Source organism: Chrysochloris asiatica, unplaced genomic scaffold (assembly GCF_000296735.1).
Source record: "Chrysochloris asiatica unplaced genomic scaffold, ChrAsi1.0 scaffold00111, whole genome shotgun sequence".
Lineage (NCBI taxonomy): Eukaryota > Metazoa > Chordata > Mammalia > Afrosoricida > Chrysochloridae > Chrysochloris > Chrysochloris asiatica.
The window spans coordinates 5,713,464-5,727,465 of NW_006408629.1; the positions used below are offsets into that span (position 1 = coordinate 5,713,464).

Here is a 14,002-nt window from a genome sequence, read left to right on the forward strand (position 1 = left end):
GGGAGATGATTCATTAACAACCTGCAGTATGCAGATGACAGAGCCTTGCTTGCTTAAAGGGAAGAGGATTTAAAGCATTTGCTGATGGAGGTCAAAGAGCTTCAGCATGGATTGCATTTCAACAAAAAAGAAAACAAAAATCCTGACAACTGGACCAGTAAGCAACATCATGATAAACAGAGAAAATATTGAAGTTGTCAAGAATTTCATGTTACTTGGATCCACAATCAACATGAATGGAAGCAATAGCCAAGAAATCAAACAACATATTGCTGAGGTAAATCTGTTACAAAAGGTCTCTTTAAACAGAGACTAAGGTGTGCCTCACCCAAGACATGGCATTTTCAACTGCTTCAAGAAAGTTGGACAATGAATATGGAATTCTTCTTCATCTGAAGGATTAATGCCTTTGAATTATGAATCTACCACTGACTGCTAGAAGGATGAACAAAACTGTCTTGCAAGAAGTAAAGTCAGAAGACTCCTTAGACACAAGAATGGTGAAAATTTGTCTCACATACTTTAGATAAGTTATCAGGAGGGACCAATCCCTGGAGAAAAACATCAACCACTTGGTTAAGTAGAGGATCAGTGAATAAGATGCAGATTTGGTTTTAATACACGATCATTGGTTTGACAATAGCTTATGTATGACTTTGCAGTCCAGCACATTAACCCACAGCACCACACCAGGACTCCAATGACAATAATATTAGTTTGAAATATATAGTTATCACCTTCAATGAATTTGTTTCCTAAAAGAAAAGAAAATATTGAGTAGTTCACAGTGATTACTATATTTAACAGTTCAAATAGGTTTTAGAATGACATTCAATCTCCTTAGCTAGAGACATCTTGAAATATTTACTCTCAAAATTAAGGCAAGTCAGGTAGCTCTCAAAAGGCAAAATTTTACCATACGTGAAAAAGGGAATTGTTGTTGTTAAGTGCCATTGAGTCGGTTCTGACCCATAGCAACCCTGTGTAGGGTTTCCAAGGAGTAGTTGGTGAGCTTGAACTGCTGACCTTGCAGTTCAAACGGCTTTGCAATCTAGCACATTAACCCACAGCACCACACCAGGACTTGAAAAGGGGAATGTTGTTGTTGTTGTTAGGTGCCATCAAGTTGGTACCGACCCATAGCGACTCTATGCACAGTAGAATGAAACACTGACCGATCCTGGGTCAGCCTCACTACTGTTGCCATGCTTGAGTCCATCGATGCCACCGGGCCAATCCATCGTGTTGAGGATCTTCCTCTTTTTCTCTGACCATCCACCTTACCAAACATGATATCCTTCTCCAGTGACTGGTCCCTCCTGACGATATGACCAAAGTATGAGAGACGAAGTTTGGCCATCTTGGCCTCCAAGGAGTATTCTGGCTGCACTTCTTCCAAAATGGATCTATTGGTTCTTTTGGCAGCTCATGGCACTTTCAATATTCTCCTCCAACACCATAACTCAAAAGCATCAATTCTTCTATGGTCTTCCTTATTCACTGCCCAGGTTTTGCATGCATATGAGGTTATTGAAAATACCTTGGATCAGGCACACCTTAGTCCTCAAGCTGATATCTTTGCTCTTTAATACTTTAAAAGGGTCTTGTGCAGCAGATTTGCCTAATGCAATACTTTGTTTGATTTCTTGACTGCTGCTTCCATGAGTGTTGATAGTTGATCCTAGAAGAATGAAATCCTTGACAACTTCAATCTTTTATCCGTGGATAAGAATGCTGTTTATTGGTCCAGTGGTGAGGATTTTCGTTTTCTTTACATTGAGATGTAATCCATACTGAAGGCTGTGGTCTTCGATTTTCATCAGTAAATGTTTTAAGCTCTCTTCACTTTCAGCAAGCAAGGTTGTATCATCTGCATATTGCAGGTTGTTAATGAATCTTCCTCCAATCCTGATGCCATGTTTTTCTTCATATAACCCATCTTCTCGGATTATTTGCTCAGCACACAGGTTGAATAAGTATGGTGAAAGAATACAAGCTTGTTGCACACCTTTTAAAATTTTAAACCATTCAGTTTTCCCACTGGGAATAGAATAGTCAAAATTCTATCAGCCACAGTCTATTGTTAGCCTGTAAATGTAGTAATTTGTAAAAGCAAGAAGATTCTCTTGAGTATCACTTTCATGTCTCAAGATAGTTTTTATTTCCCTATTAGCTATAGGATAAGCACTGGATTGCTAACCTCAGATTAGCTGTTCAAATCCACCAGTTCTTCCATGGCAGAAAGATGAGGCTTTCTATTCTGGTAAAGAATTACAGACTTGAAACTGTAACAGGTTCGCTAAGAATTGGAAACAATTCACTAGCAGTGGGTTTGGGCTTTTTTTTTTTTGGTCAGTTTCATAGGATGCTTATCCCACCAGACAGAATGATTTTTATACAAACAGTCAAGGTATCAAGGGAAAAGTTGTTTGTCTAAACCAAACTGTATTCTCTAAATGAGGTGTCATTCATAAGAATATGCACATAATTCACCATCACTCTTCCCTCAATCATCAAAAAAGGCGAAAGAGAAAGAAAGAACTTCTGATTATACTTAGAAAAGATTATTTTCTTTTGTATTTAATGCAGTGTATGTGTGTAGTCAACATTACCATTGAATTAAACATCTGAAATTTGATACAATGAAACAAACAGTATTTAGTCATCTGTTAATGGTTACTTTCCACTAGGTACATTTGAGATTATAGAATATCAGGCCTGTAGATATCTGAGTAGATATTGTCAGCATAGAACATAAATCTCACACAAGGTATAATCGAAAGTTATTTCAAACAAATTGTTCCATCAATAAAATTTCTTTAGTAACAACAACTTCATGGTGTATTATGCTTTAGCAACAAACAATGATGGTATTCAGATGTAAGCATGTCATTATAAACATGATGTGCTAAATAGAGCATATTGAGGTCAAAGCCTTTCTCTAGAAAGGGAATTTAATTGACATTCTTTCAAGCATTGTGTATAAACAGATCAAAATAGTTTTATCATAAGAAATAGTATTTAACAACATATCTTTAAAATAAAAAGACTTTAAAAATCAGCATTGATTAGATTAAAGAATCTTTTTAAAGAATTTTTTAAAGAATCTTCCATTACAGTGAAATATATACTTCTTTCTTTTTTTTTTTTTTTTTACTATTTCTGGATTTTTTCAGCATAACTCCCACACTTACCCCATCACAATCTACTATTAATAAACTAGTGCAAAACACTATTTGCAGTGATTTCAACTACACTGTCTCCCCTATCATATCAGAGAAAACATTCTCATCAAATGATTTCTCTCTCCAGAGGTCTACTCCCTCTTGGATATACCAGGGAGCAAAGTAACAAAAACTACCATAAGAGTCTTGGGAATGCAATTTTAAGTATAGATTTTATGGCAAGTAGTGAGACATTTCTAAAGGCAAACCCCTCTCCCCATAAGCAGTTTATTTTACAAAACAGGTTTTCATGCATTCATGTTACCAGGAACGATTTTTTCCCCAGAAATGAATGTACTGAAACACTGGCATCACTCAACACAATGCATTCTCTTCTACATTAAAATCCACATGATTAACAAAAATCATAGTATGCATTAAAGTATTTCAGTCATCTAATGAGAATGCAAATACATTTTTTTTTTCCTATGAGAACACTTGAGTCTTAATTTTTTTTTAGATGCACAAAGGCATAATATGACACCAAAAGCAATACAGATTTAGTTTGCTAGTATTTTTTGACAACTGAGCAGGGTTGCAAATTTACTAAATCAGTATAAATTAAAGTAATAGTAAATATAAAAGTTCATTTATGCAATTATTTATAAACCTGGCAGTATTTATGTGTAGTCTTATAGAGATTTTTAAGTTTTAGATGGAATGATAGAAGGCTTGAAACTTTTCTTCACAGAATTTCAGAGTGATGAATATTTTCTTAAATTTCATTAGCTTAAAATTAGCCTTTTGTTTTGTGCCATACAGTCAATTCCAACTCAATGAAAGGTCAGTGAGTTGAACCCACCCAATGGCTCCATGGAATGAAAGACTAGTGTGCTCCAGAGAAGATGTTGCTGTTAGTGCTCTTGAGTCGGTTCCAACTCATAGTGACCTTGCATAGGGTTTACGAGGAGTGGCAGATGGGTTTGAACCACTGACATTACAGTCAGTAGTCCAGTGCTTATCCTACCCTGCCACACCAGTAAAGATTACCGTTTAGGATATCCTAGGGGGCAGTTGTAGTTTGTAAATGGTGTTGCTCTGAGAAAATCAACCTAGTTATAACAAAATAATTTGAGCAGAAGTAAATATTAGGATCCGAATTCAGAATCTATGTTCTGAAATGTATCCATTTTATTATTCAGGTTTTGGGATTTTCCCCTTTTGAAAATATATAAAACATAGAAAACTGGAATGGATTACTTTTCAGATAAAAAAGAGTTACATTAAAAAAAATTTAAATTAAATTGACATTTACATTTTGTGTAGATTTAATCAGAGCACAGCTGAGTGTTTAATTTAATATTCTGGTTCCTCCACTTGTAATTAGAGAAGTACGTATCTTCCAGTGGTATCATTCTTACATTTTTTTGTTTCAGTATTATATTATTATCCACAGCTAACAAGGCTTTCACATAGCAGTAGCTAAAGTTTTATCAAATTGATTCTGTACAATGGAAGTATATTTTTAAAGACATATGCCTTTGTACACTATTTACAAATCCTCTCGATCATGATAAAAAGGTAAAATAAATAAAAAGCAGAAAGAAAGGAAATGCTGCTGAGGCTGAAGGCTTTTTTCTTTTATCTTCCCAAACAGATGCTGGTCTCCTCGGTGCTTGGAGCTGGCTATCCAAGATTGTTTTTCTTCCTTTTACACGGGCTATGAGAAGGATCTGGTTTCAGTTCTTGGTACTGCACCTGTTTAAACAGAGTTCAGAGAAAGATTGGTCAGGTGGTCATTTTCTGGCAAAGGAAGGAAAAGCAAAGTAATGAGAGACTGCTTGGGGGGATAAAAAAGAGCTCATTCTGGAAACTGTATGGTATCTGCAGCTGGGCTGCAGAAAACAATAGAATGATAGAGAGATAGTTTGAAGGGAAATCCTGCCCAAAACTACATGGGAACCCTTATAAGAACTTTGGTAACCGGCTGTCCGTAATGTTTTACATTAAAAGCAAAACCTTCTTAATCGATTTTGAAGTGCTAGATAATGATTCTTTGCAATTTATTGTTTCTTTAATACAACCTTAGTCTCCATCCAGTCCACTGTCCTGTCTGATACCGAATCAAAATAAATCTTATCAGGCTAAAGCAAAGAAAAAGAGCATTACTGCAACACAGCTTGACTTGTGTGCCATTGAGTCAGTTCTGATTCAGAGCGACTCTGCATAGGGTTTCTGAGGCTGTGTGGTGTGGCGCTGCAGGTTAATGTGCCAGACTGCATGCTAGGTCAGGTTGAACCACAAGGTCTGTAGTTCAAGCTCGCCAGCTGCTCCTCAGAAACCCTATACAGGGTCGTTACGGGTCAGAATAGACTCGATGGCACTTAACAACAACAAAATCTTTACACGAGCAGAAAGCCTCGTCTTTCTCCCATGGAGTAGCTAGTAGATTTGAACTGCTGATCCACGATACTACCAAGGCTCCTTTCCTAAAGAATACAGACAAGAAAACCCTACGGAGCTTGGTTTTACTCTGTAATACATGAGTTGGAATCACTTCATCAGCAACAGGTTTGGTTTTGGCTATATTCATCTTCAAAAATCAGTTAAGCCATACAAATTATGGAAAGAAATGCGTTGTTGTTTTTCTCTTACATGCCTAATGGAATATTTTTGTTTTCCTTATCTAGTATTCTCATTTCCTCTCCTCAGGTAATGGTATCTCAAGGTGGTCCCCCTCACAAACTCCAGATGAAACTTACTTGAAGGGAGATTGTCCCTGACAGCCCTGGTAAATTCTTTATTCTCCCATTCACCAAACATTCTCTATAAGGTCTTCTTGGATGTTATCCCATGTAGACTGAATTCCTGAATGACTTTGTTAACTTTACCTGGGTCTTCTAAAATCTTCCAATTAAAAAAGGACATAAAAGTTAAAACCCAATACCATACAAAACTTAATTAATAATGATGTTGTTGTTGTTGTTAAGTGCCGTTGGGTTGGTTCTGACATAATAATCCTGTATTGGGTTTCCAAGGAGCAGGTGAGTTTGAACGACCGACCTTATGATTCAAACCGACCTTGTGGTCCAGTGCATTATCCTGTAGCACCACACCAGGACACTGAAGAAATAATGATAATAGTAATGAAATCTACATACCATTTGTACATCTGAAGGGACTCTGGAAAGGAAGTCAAGTAGTTCATTGTTGTCAATTGCATATGGACTCCGAAGCTTCTTTGTAAATTTATTGATGCCTGGAAAAGTGAGAGATATAAACATTATTAAAATTCCAAAAGTTTGGGCATTATCCCTTGTAGAGAGCATGTTTCTGGCAAAAGCATTGCAGTGATTTGAAGATCTGGCTTTTGTGCCATTCTACAACCTTGATAGAACACATAATCAAAGGTCTCTCTCTCTCTCATTCCTGCTTCTTTCCGCTTTCCCAACTCAAGTGCTGGTCCACTTTTCTTTTTAGACCTTAGTAGCTTCTTCTGAGCAGAAAAGACTCTCTTTGAAAAACAAAAGGGACCTACGGAAATGAACAATGACACACATGTCTTATGGTTAGATACTTTGATTCAATATTTTATTCAAAGTGTGACTTGTCTTCTACATTTTGGATTGGATTATTTTTAAAGTTCTTGTTGTAGTTGTTGTTAAGTGCCTTTGAGTTGGTTCTGATACATAGCGACCCTGTATAGGATTTCTGAGGTGTGGCTGGTGAGCTTGAACTGTTGACACTGCGGTTCAAACCAACTTTACAGTCCAGCGCATTAAACCTCAGAGCCACGCCAAGAGTCTATTTTTAAAGTAGAAGGTCTGATTCATTGATTTTCTTTTGCTCCTAAAGATACAGATTTTGTGGAGATTGCATATGCAAGCTAAATGTTTGGAATTTTTTTTTTAATGACCTGAAATGTATAAGGGTTTGCCACTAGATTTTATAAAATAGAAACAGCTAATAGTTTTATATGAAATCAACAGTCCAGTAAAAACAACAATGAAATCCACCCCACAAAAAGCAGTCCCATAGCTTTAAGTATCTAGGTTCTTATTTGGGAAGTTTCATGTGGAATAAACTCCTCCTTCTAACATGTTGATGTTGGTCTCTGTCTCCCCAAGTGAGACCCATGTCTTAAATTTCTGGTTAATATTTCAGCAATCACCTACCACTAAAGGAATATTGTGCTTGCTTTATTTCATTTGATGAAACAAGAGGCCCAAACACATTCCCCCAAAATTACTTTTAAGACAGCTAGCCAGAGAGGCCACCCCAGGTTACACAACCAGATGTCTGCCATGGGCTCCAGTTTCCGAGAACCTGGGGAAACAAAACGGAAGAAGCCTCCCCACCTATTGAGTAACAGAGGTGCTCTGCGAGCCTGAGGCAGGTCTGACCTTAGGTAGGTTAGAAGTAATAAGCTGCTGCATGTGACACACTACGCTAATTCCTTCAATAAAACAGCATCTGTTTTAAATATCAGAGGAAGGAATGAGAGAGGAAGGCTTAAACACACAATAGGGAAGGTAGCATGCCGAGGGAGCACTTCTTCTCTAGTACAGTGAGAATGCTGTTTAAATTGGAGTTTTTCTAAATTATGAAAATTAGAGAAAAAAAATAACAACAACCATTTCCCCCAGTGTATACAGGTCATGATAATGATGATAATAATGGAGATAGGAGTAATTGGAGATGGGACCAAAAGAATAGGTAGACAAGAATCTTAACACTGAGGATTTGAAGTGTATTTCTTTAAAACCTTGAAAAAGAAAAGAACAAAAACACACTCTTTAGTTTGTGTGTGTGTGTGCTTTCAATGTAAGCTGTTATTTTCTGAAGTTAAAACCCCATTTTGGTTCTTTGAATTTTTTATTGGTTTAGTAATCTTAGGTATACAGGGGGCTTCAAAAAGTTGCTGGGAAATTTTCATTATCTTTTAATTCCATTTTTTCATGAACTTTTGAAGCCTCCCTGGCCCAAGGATAAGTAAGATTCTTCTACTTCTATTCAATCTTGTTTACATATATGATGTTGTTGTTAAGGGTCATCGAATCGGTTCTGACTCAAAGTCCTGTATAAGGTTTCCAAGGCTTTGAGTCTTTGTGGAGGCAGAAAGGCTCACCTTTCTCCCATGGAGGGGCTGGTGGGCTCGTATCTTGGACCTTCTGGTTCATAGTTCAGTTTTTATCATTTTAAATGCTATTGAGTCGTTCCCAACTCATAGTGACCCTGTATAGGGTTTCCAAGGTAGGTTTGAACCACTGACCAGTGGTTAGTAGTCCAGTGCTTATCCTACGGCACCACAGCAGGAGTTTATATATCTATATCTATATGTAAAATTGACTTGACGGCACTCAACAATAACAACAACAAAATATATATGTGGTCATTATGTGCCATGGAGTTGGTTCTGACTCATAGCAACCTTGTATAGGGTTTCTGAGGCTGTAAATCTTTATGGGAGCAGAATGCTTCATCTTTCTACCACAGAGCAACTGGTAGATTCAAACCACTGACCTATGGTTAGCAGCTCAGCTGGTAATCCAATACACTACCAGAGCACTACATATATGTATATGTATATGTATGTTGTTGTTGTTAAGTGCCATCGAGTCGGTTCCGACCCATAGCGACCCTGTACAGGGTTTCCGAGGATGTATATGTATATGTATATGTATATATGTTATTGCTATATAAGGTTTTCTAGGAGTGGCTGGTGAGTTTGAACCGCCAACCTTGCAATTCAAACCTACCTGTCAGTATATATATATATATATTAGCTCTGGTAGCCTAGTGGTTACGAATCGGGCTGCAAACCTCAAGGTCAGCAGTTCCGTGGGAGAAAGATAAGGCTTTCTGCTCCCGTAAAGATTTACAGACTCGGAAACTCTGTTCAGGGTCACTATGAGTCAGAACCGACTCCACGGCACATAACAACAATGATCTTCTTGTTGTTAAGTGTCCTTGAGTCAGTCAAGTCAGTTTGAACTCATAATGACCCTGTATAGGTTTCTTTTGGCATGACTGGTAGGTTTGAACCACCGATCTTGTGATTAGCAGTCCAGTGCCTATCTTACAGAGTCACACCTGGACTCCTACTAGATCTTAGGGACAGAAAATTGAATTTTCCAATTCAAGAATTTTGTAAGGAAAGATCCATGAGGTATGCTGAAATTGCTTTGTGGGTAAATGCACCAGACTGCAAAACCATTTGAACTGCAAGGTCGGCAGTTCAAGCTCACCAGCTGCTCCTTGGAAACCCCATACAGGGTCGCTGTGGGTCAGAATCGACTCGACAGACGGCACTTAACAACAACAACAAATAGAGTTTAGGTGCATAGGAACTGTTGGAATGGAGCATAATTGCATAAAAAAGAGGACCAAAACAATCATGTTCAGAGTAGGTTTTTACTGTTTGATATACATAAACCAGGTTTTTATTCCTAAACAGCTTGTAAGTGTCAAAACCCTATCCCTGCATCCTAAAGGTGACTTTTAAAACAGGAGCCCATGTATAGTCCATGCTTGCAAATACTTTACAAGATAAAGTACCAGAGCACAAAAGCATATTGTCCTAAATGCACCATACGGCTTGAAGTGCCTCTGTTTGTGTATAAGTGGTGAAAATAAATCAGAGTGATATCTAGACAAAGCTACACTTTGATATATGAAGAATCTGCACAACAACATGTTTATGGTATGATGGAACCTATGGTGCCAGATAAGAAAAATGCATTTTGCAGGTAGACCTAAATCTTTATACTGTTGTGATTTTTAACTGACCTGTCTCTTTTCATCATGAAGTAGCTTCATGACCATAAATATAGAGAACTCCTGACAGTATAACTCATCCCTTAAAAACAAGTTTGTTCTTAACAGCTAAGACAGTTAAAAAAAAAAAAAAATAAGGGCTTTACTTACCCCAGACAAGGACAATGTATCTCAGTGGAATGAAGTACAGGATGACTGTGAACACACAGAGGGCAATAATGGCCAGCCAGCTTAAGAACGGGACAGTCCAGTTGAAAGTACTGAATGAAAAATGAACACATCAGATATCTGAGCATTTCATACTTTTTTCAACTGAAGATGAAAATAAATGTAATTCAGACTCAAAATCTGGACTTGGGACCTAGTTAGTTTGAATTTCTCTCTGGAATAGAAACCAATTGTAGTAGATAATGAGTAGACAGGGGTTAGCCATGAATGTTCAATTCCATGAGCAAGTTTTAAAGGAACTTGTAACTATCCTCTTCAGATAGTCCCAGGTGACAGGGCCTTAAGCTGTTCCACTCGTTAGTGATGCCTCAAAATAAAACATGTTAAAACAAAGCAAAGCAAAACAAAACAAAAGAAAAATGCCTTTGTGTTTCTTCTTATAAAAGTAGTATCCAACTTTGCTTTCTCCAAATTTTCATAAAGGAGAATGTCCCTGGGCCTAATATTCTTCTTTCTAATAAATCCCCGTATTCCCCACACAGAAAATACGATATTGCCATTAATTGTCTAGAGATCAAAATTTACACTATTGTGTAAATCCTCTAAACTCTGGAATTCCTTAAAGGAATACTCCCTTCCTACCTTAGCTATGTTTCAAATGGAACTGGAAGACAGCAAAGGGGGATATAGCAGTTGCAAAGTAAAAATTCACCTGCCATCATTGTCCTTCTTGCAGGAAATGTATAGATAATTTATAAATGAAATCAGTATTACCTAGTATTGCTCCCTTATTATTGTTGGTAAGAGTTTGTGGTATGTGGTAGATCTCTTGGAGCATTTGTGAAAAGGGAGCAGAAGATGGGAAGTGTAGGTTAAAGGAAGGCAAGTCTGCAGTTTTCCCTTTCTGGTGGTGATTGTCAACTGTCCAGGGTCAGGGAAAGTTGCAGGACTGAATATTGACCATGAGACAACATCAGAACAAGGAAGAGAAACAGGACCAATGACTAGAAATAGAGGAAGTTATAGAAAAGATACTACTAAGGAGATGGAAAGGAATTTAGTGGAACAAAAAAGAGACAAGAAAGAAAAACGAAGACAAAAGAAAGACTGTAGAAAATCAGAGAACTAGAACATGGAAACATTATAACTTTGTAAAGTTTTTGCTCTAGTATAGAAGCTCTGTGGTGAATCTCAGGCAGTTTTTAAGAGTGACAAAATGATCAATAAAACAGAAATCATACGTGACGCCTCCAGTAGTGAGTACTTAAAGATGTCACCATTTAGAGGCACACTTTGAAATCTCTCACCAATATTCAATTACCGATGAGGCACTGACATATTGTGTAGAATGATTCTTCAGCATTCTATTATGATGGATACATGTATTATTTCTTTTTATTTTCTGGAGATGTAAGCTATAGTGATTTTGGGTGGGGTTTGCTCAGGGTAGAGTCTCTGGGTAGTACAATTAGTAAAACTAACACACTTAGCTGCTAACCAAATGATTGCTGATTCAAATTCACCCAGAGTTTCCTCTGAAGAAAGGTCTGGCAATCTACTTTTGAAAAACCAATCATGGAAGATCCTATGGAACACAGTTCTACTCGACATGCATGGGGTCACCATACGTCAGAATCAACTCAATGGTAACTGGTGGTTTTTGATGTTGTTGAGAGTAGTTTTTTGATCTAATAAAGATGACTGTTGAGTAACTTCTCATGCTGCATCTTGGTATAATATCTAGGAGTCATTTCTTAGCCTTGTGACATGTAGTTTCTTTTTTTTTTTGTGTGTGTGTGTGTGTGTGTCTTTCTGGGTCAGTTGTTTCTTAAAAGTATTCCTCCTAATCAAAGAGCCTGAGTTGAACCACTTTGGGTGTGCTGTTTACAGTAATTCTTGAGTGAGGTCTGGCTTTTATGTATTTGTTTGTCTTTCTCTTCTAATGACCAGAGCGGTGTCCTGAAACTGTCACCAGTAAAGGCCCATGACTTCCTCCTTTACAAGTACCTGTGCCTCCTTTGTTCCTGCCTGCATGTGGAGAGAACAGCATGTGGAGAGAGCAGAAGGCTCAGCTCACAGCCATCCATCACACTACTCCATGGGTGAGGGCACTGGCTCTCTCCTCAGCAACCCTCCTGCTGGCAGCCTCACTGAAGGGCTCCCTGTCCAATCCTGACTCCTCGTGGAAGGAGTAAAGGCCAAGAACCCTCAGCAGCATAGCTAATGCCAGAAAACAGACAACTCTTCTCTAGTTCTACATTCTGTATTATGGGCCTTAATCTAAATATCATCTTTGCAAATATATAGAGATGAAATTTAAGCAAGTTCTGGAGTCATTGTATAGGGACAAGTAGTAGTAATTAGGGGAAAAAAATCACTTTGTGCTTTCTGGATACATATTTTTTCATCCTATGTGGCTCCAGAAAAAAATTCTCTTTCCTTAGCACCTAAATGTCCCTGGGGTGGTGCAAAAAGTTAACATGCTCAGTTGCTGACTGAAAGGCTGGAATTTCTAGACTACCCAGAAGTTCCTTGGAAAAAGGTCTGGGGATTACTTCCAAAAACGCAGCCACTTAAAAACATATGGAGCAGTTTTACTCTGACACACATGGGGTTGCCATGAGTCACAGTCAACTGGGTGGCAACTCGTTATCTCACAAAAGGTTGTTGTGTAGAAGAAATGGCTTCCACAAGGCTTAGCCTTGCTCCTATATGTCAGCAAGGAAAACTTTACAAAACCCAGCTTTCCCCAAATCTGATCCATGGTCAGAATCTGGTCACATTCTTGGCTGACCATTGTGTTTTCCATCCAAGTACCCGCTCTGAGGTCTCGTGTCCATAGTTATATAAAAGACTCTTCCCTCAGGCATTTACTAGCCTGACCTTGGTACTGACTAGAATTTTCTGGTATAAATAAGATATTTCAGGCAGGTAACAGCACAAACTGTAGACCAAAGAAAGAACAATAATCAATAGGGAAATGTCCTAAATTTAGAGGCTCAAACTTTGCTTCAGTAGATGGGATGTGGAAGACAAAAGAACATTCTTAGAGATGGAAATAACAGAGAGAAGGAGAGAGAGAAAGGATATAGAATCAGTCTTTAGATGTCTGAGGCTGAATGGAGTGTAGAGGCACATTTGGGAGTGAGAGGGAGGCACATTCTGTCTAATGTGATATAAGAAAGTGGAAACTCAGCACCTATGCATATGTGGACTGTATTAAACAAAGAATTATACACAATAAAATGCATTATCCCTTGAAACATGAAAGGCACCGGATAAATGACTCACACCTTTAGTCTAAATAATTTACTCCTTTCAAATTCTCTGTATGCCCAAGGATCCAAATCTGCAGAGCACTTTGGGTCATGAATAATAAACAATGAATAGATATATGAAAGTAGGAAAATATGGACTTGTTCAGATATACAGCACGCTTTCTTGAATGGGCCATTAGTAGGCATTATGTAGACCAATTTTCATATATGTTAGCAATACGGGGACTTAGTATATATATTTTTATCAGATAATCAGTTGTTATAAATACACCTTATTTTTATAATTAAAAAGTTGTTTTCAAAAGTATATTAGTAAATAAATTTTTTTGAAATAAAATGCAAAGAATGTAAGATTAAGAATGCAAGTTTCCTAATTTTACATTAGATCCCAATGACGCTATATTTCTTTATATTAAAAAAAGAAGAAAAATTCTGGCCATTTTTGAAATGAGAGATCATTGCTTCATTATGTCTATAATCATGACACCCAGCTATTTCAATGCACAACTTTAAAAAATGTATGAATAATTTGTGGAGTATAAAATATAACACAATTCTTTAAATACTTAATAGTTGGGATAAACTGATAAAAATATAACTTGACCAATAATAAAA

At 37.4% G+C, this 14,002-nt stretch overlaps 1 protein-coding gene across 1 annotated transcript in view; it reads right to left on the reverse strand.

Moving 5' to 3' along the window:
• Positions 1-4,275: 4,275 nt before the first annotated feature.
• The window catches only part of MCTP1 (multiple C2 domains, transmembrane 1), a 956,699-nt gene continuing 946,972 nt past the window's right edge, over positions 4,276-14,002 (reverse strand). Inside the window, exons 21-23 of the mRNA XM_006867878.1 lie at positions 10,092-10,201; positions 6,326-6,423; positions 4,276-4,922 (exon numbers count right to left, since the gene is read on the reverse strand). Of these exons, the coding sequence (XP_006867940.1) occupies positions 4,851-4,922; positions 6,326-6,423; positions 10,092-10,201 (280 nt within the window). The 3' untranslated portion in view covers positions 4,276-4,850. The remainder of the gene's footprint in view (positions 4,923-6,325; positions 6,424-10,091; positions 10,202-14,002) is intronic.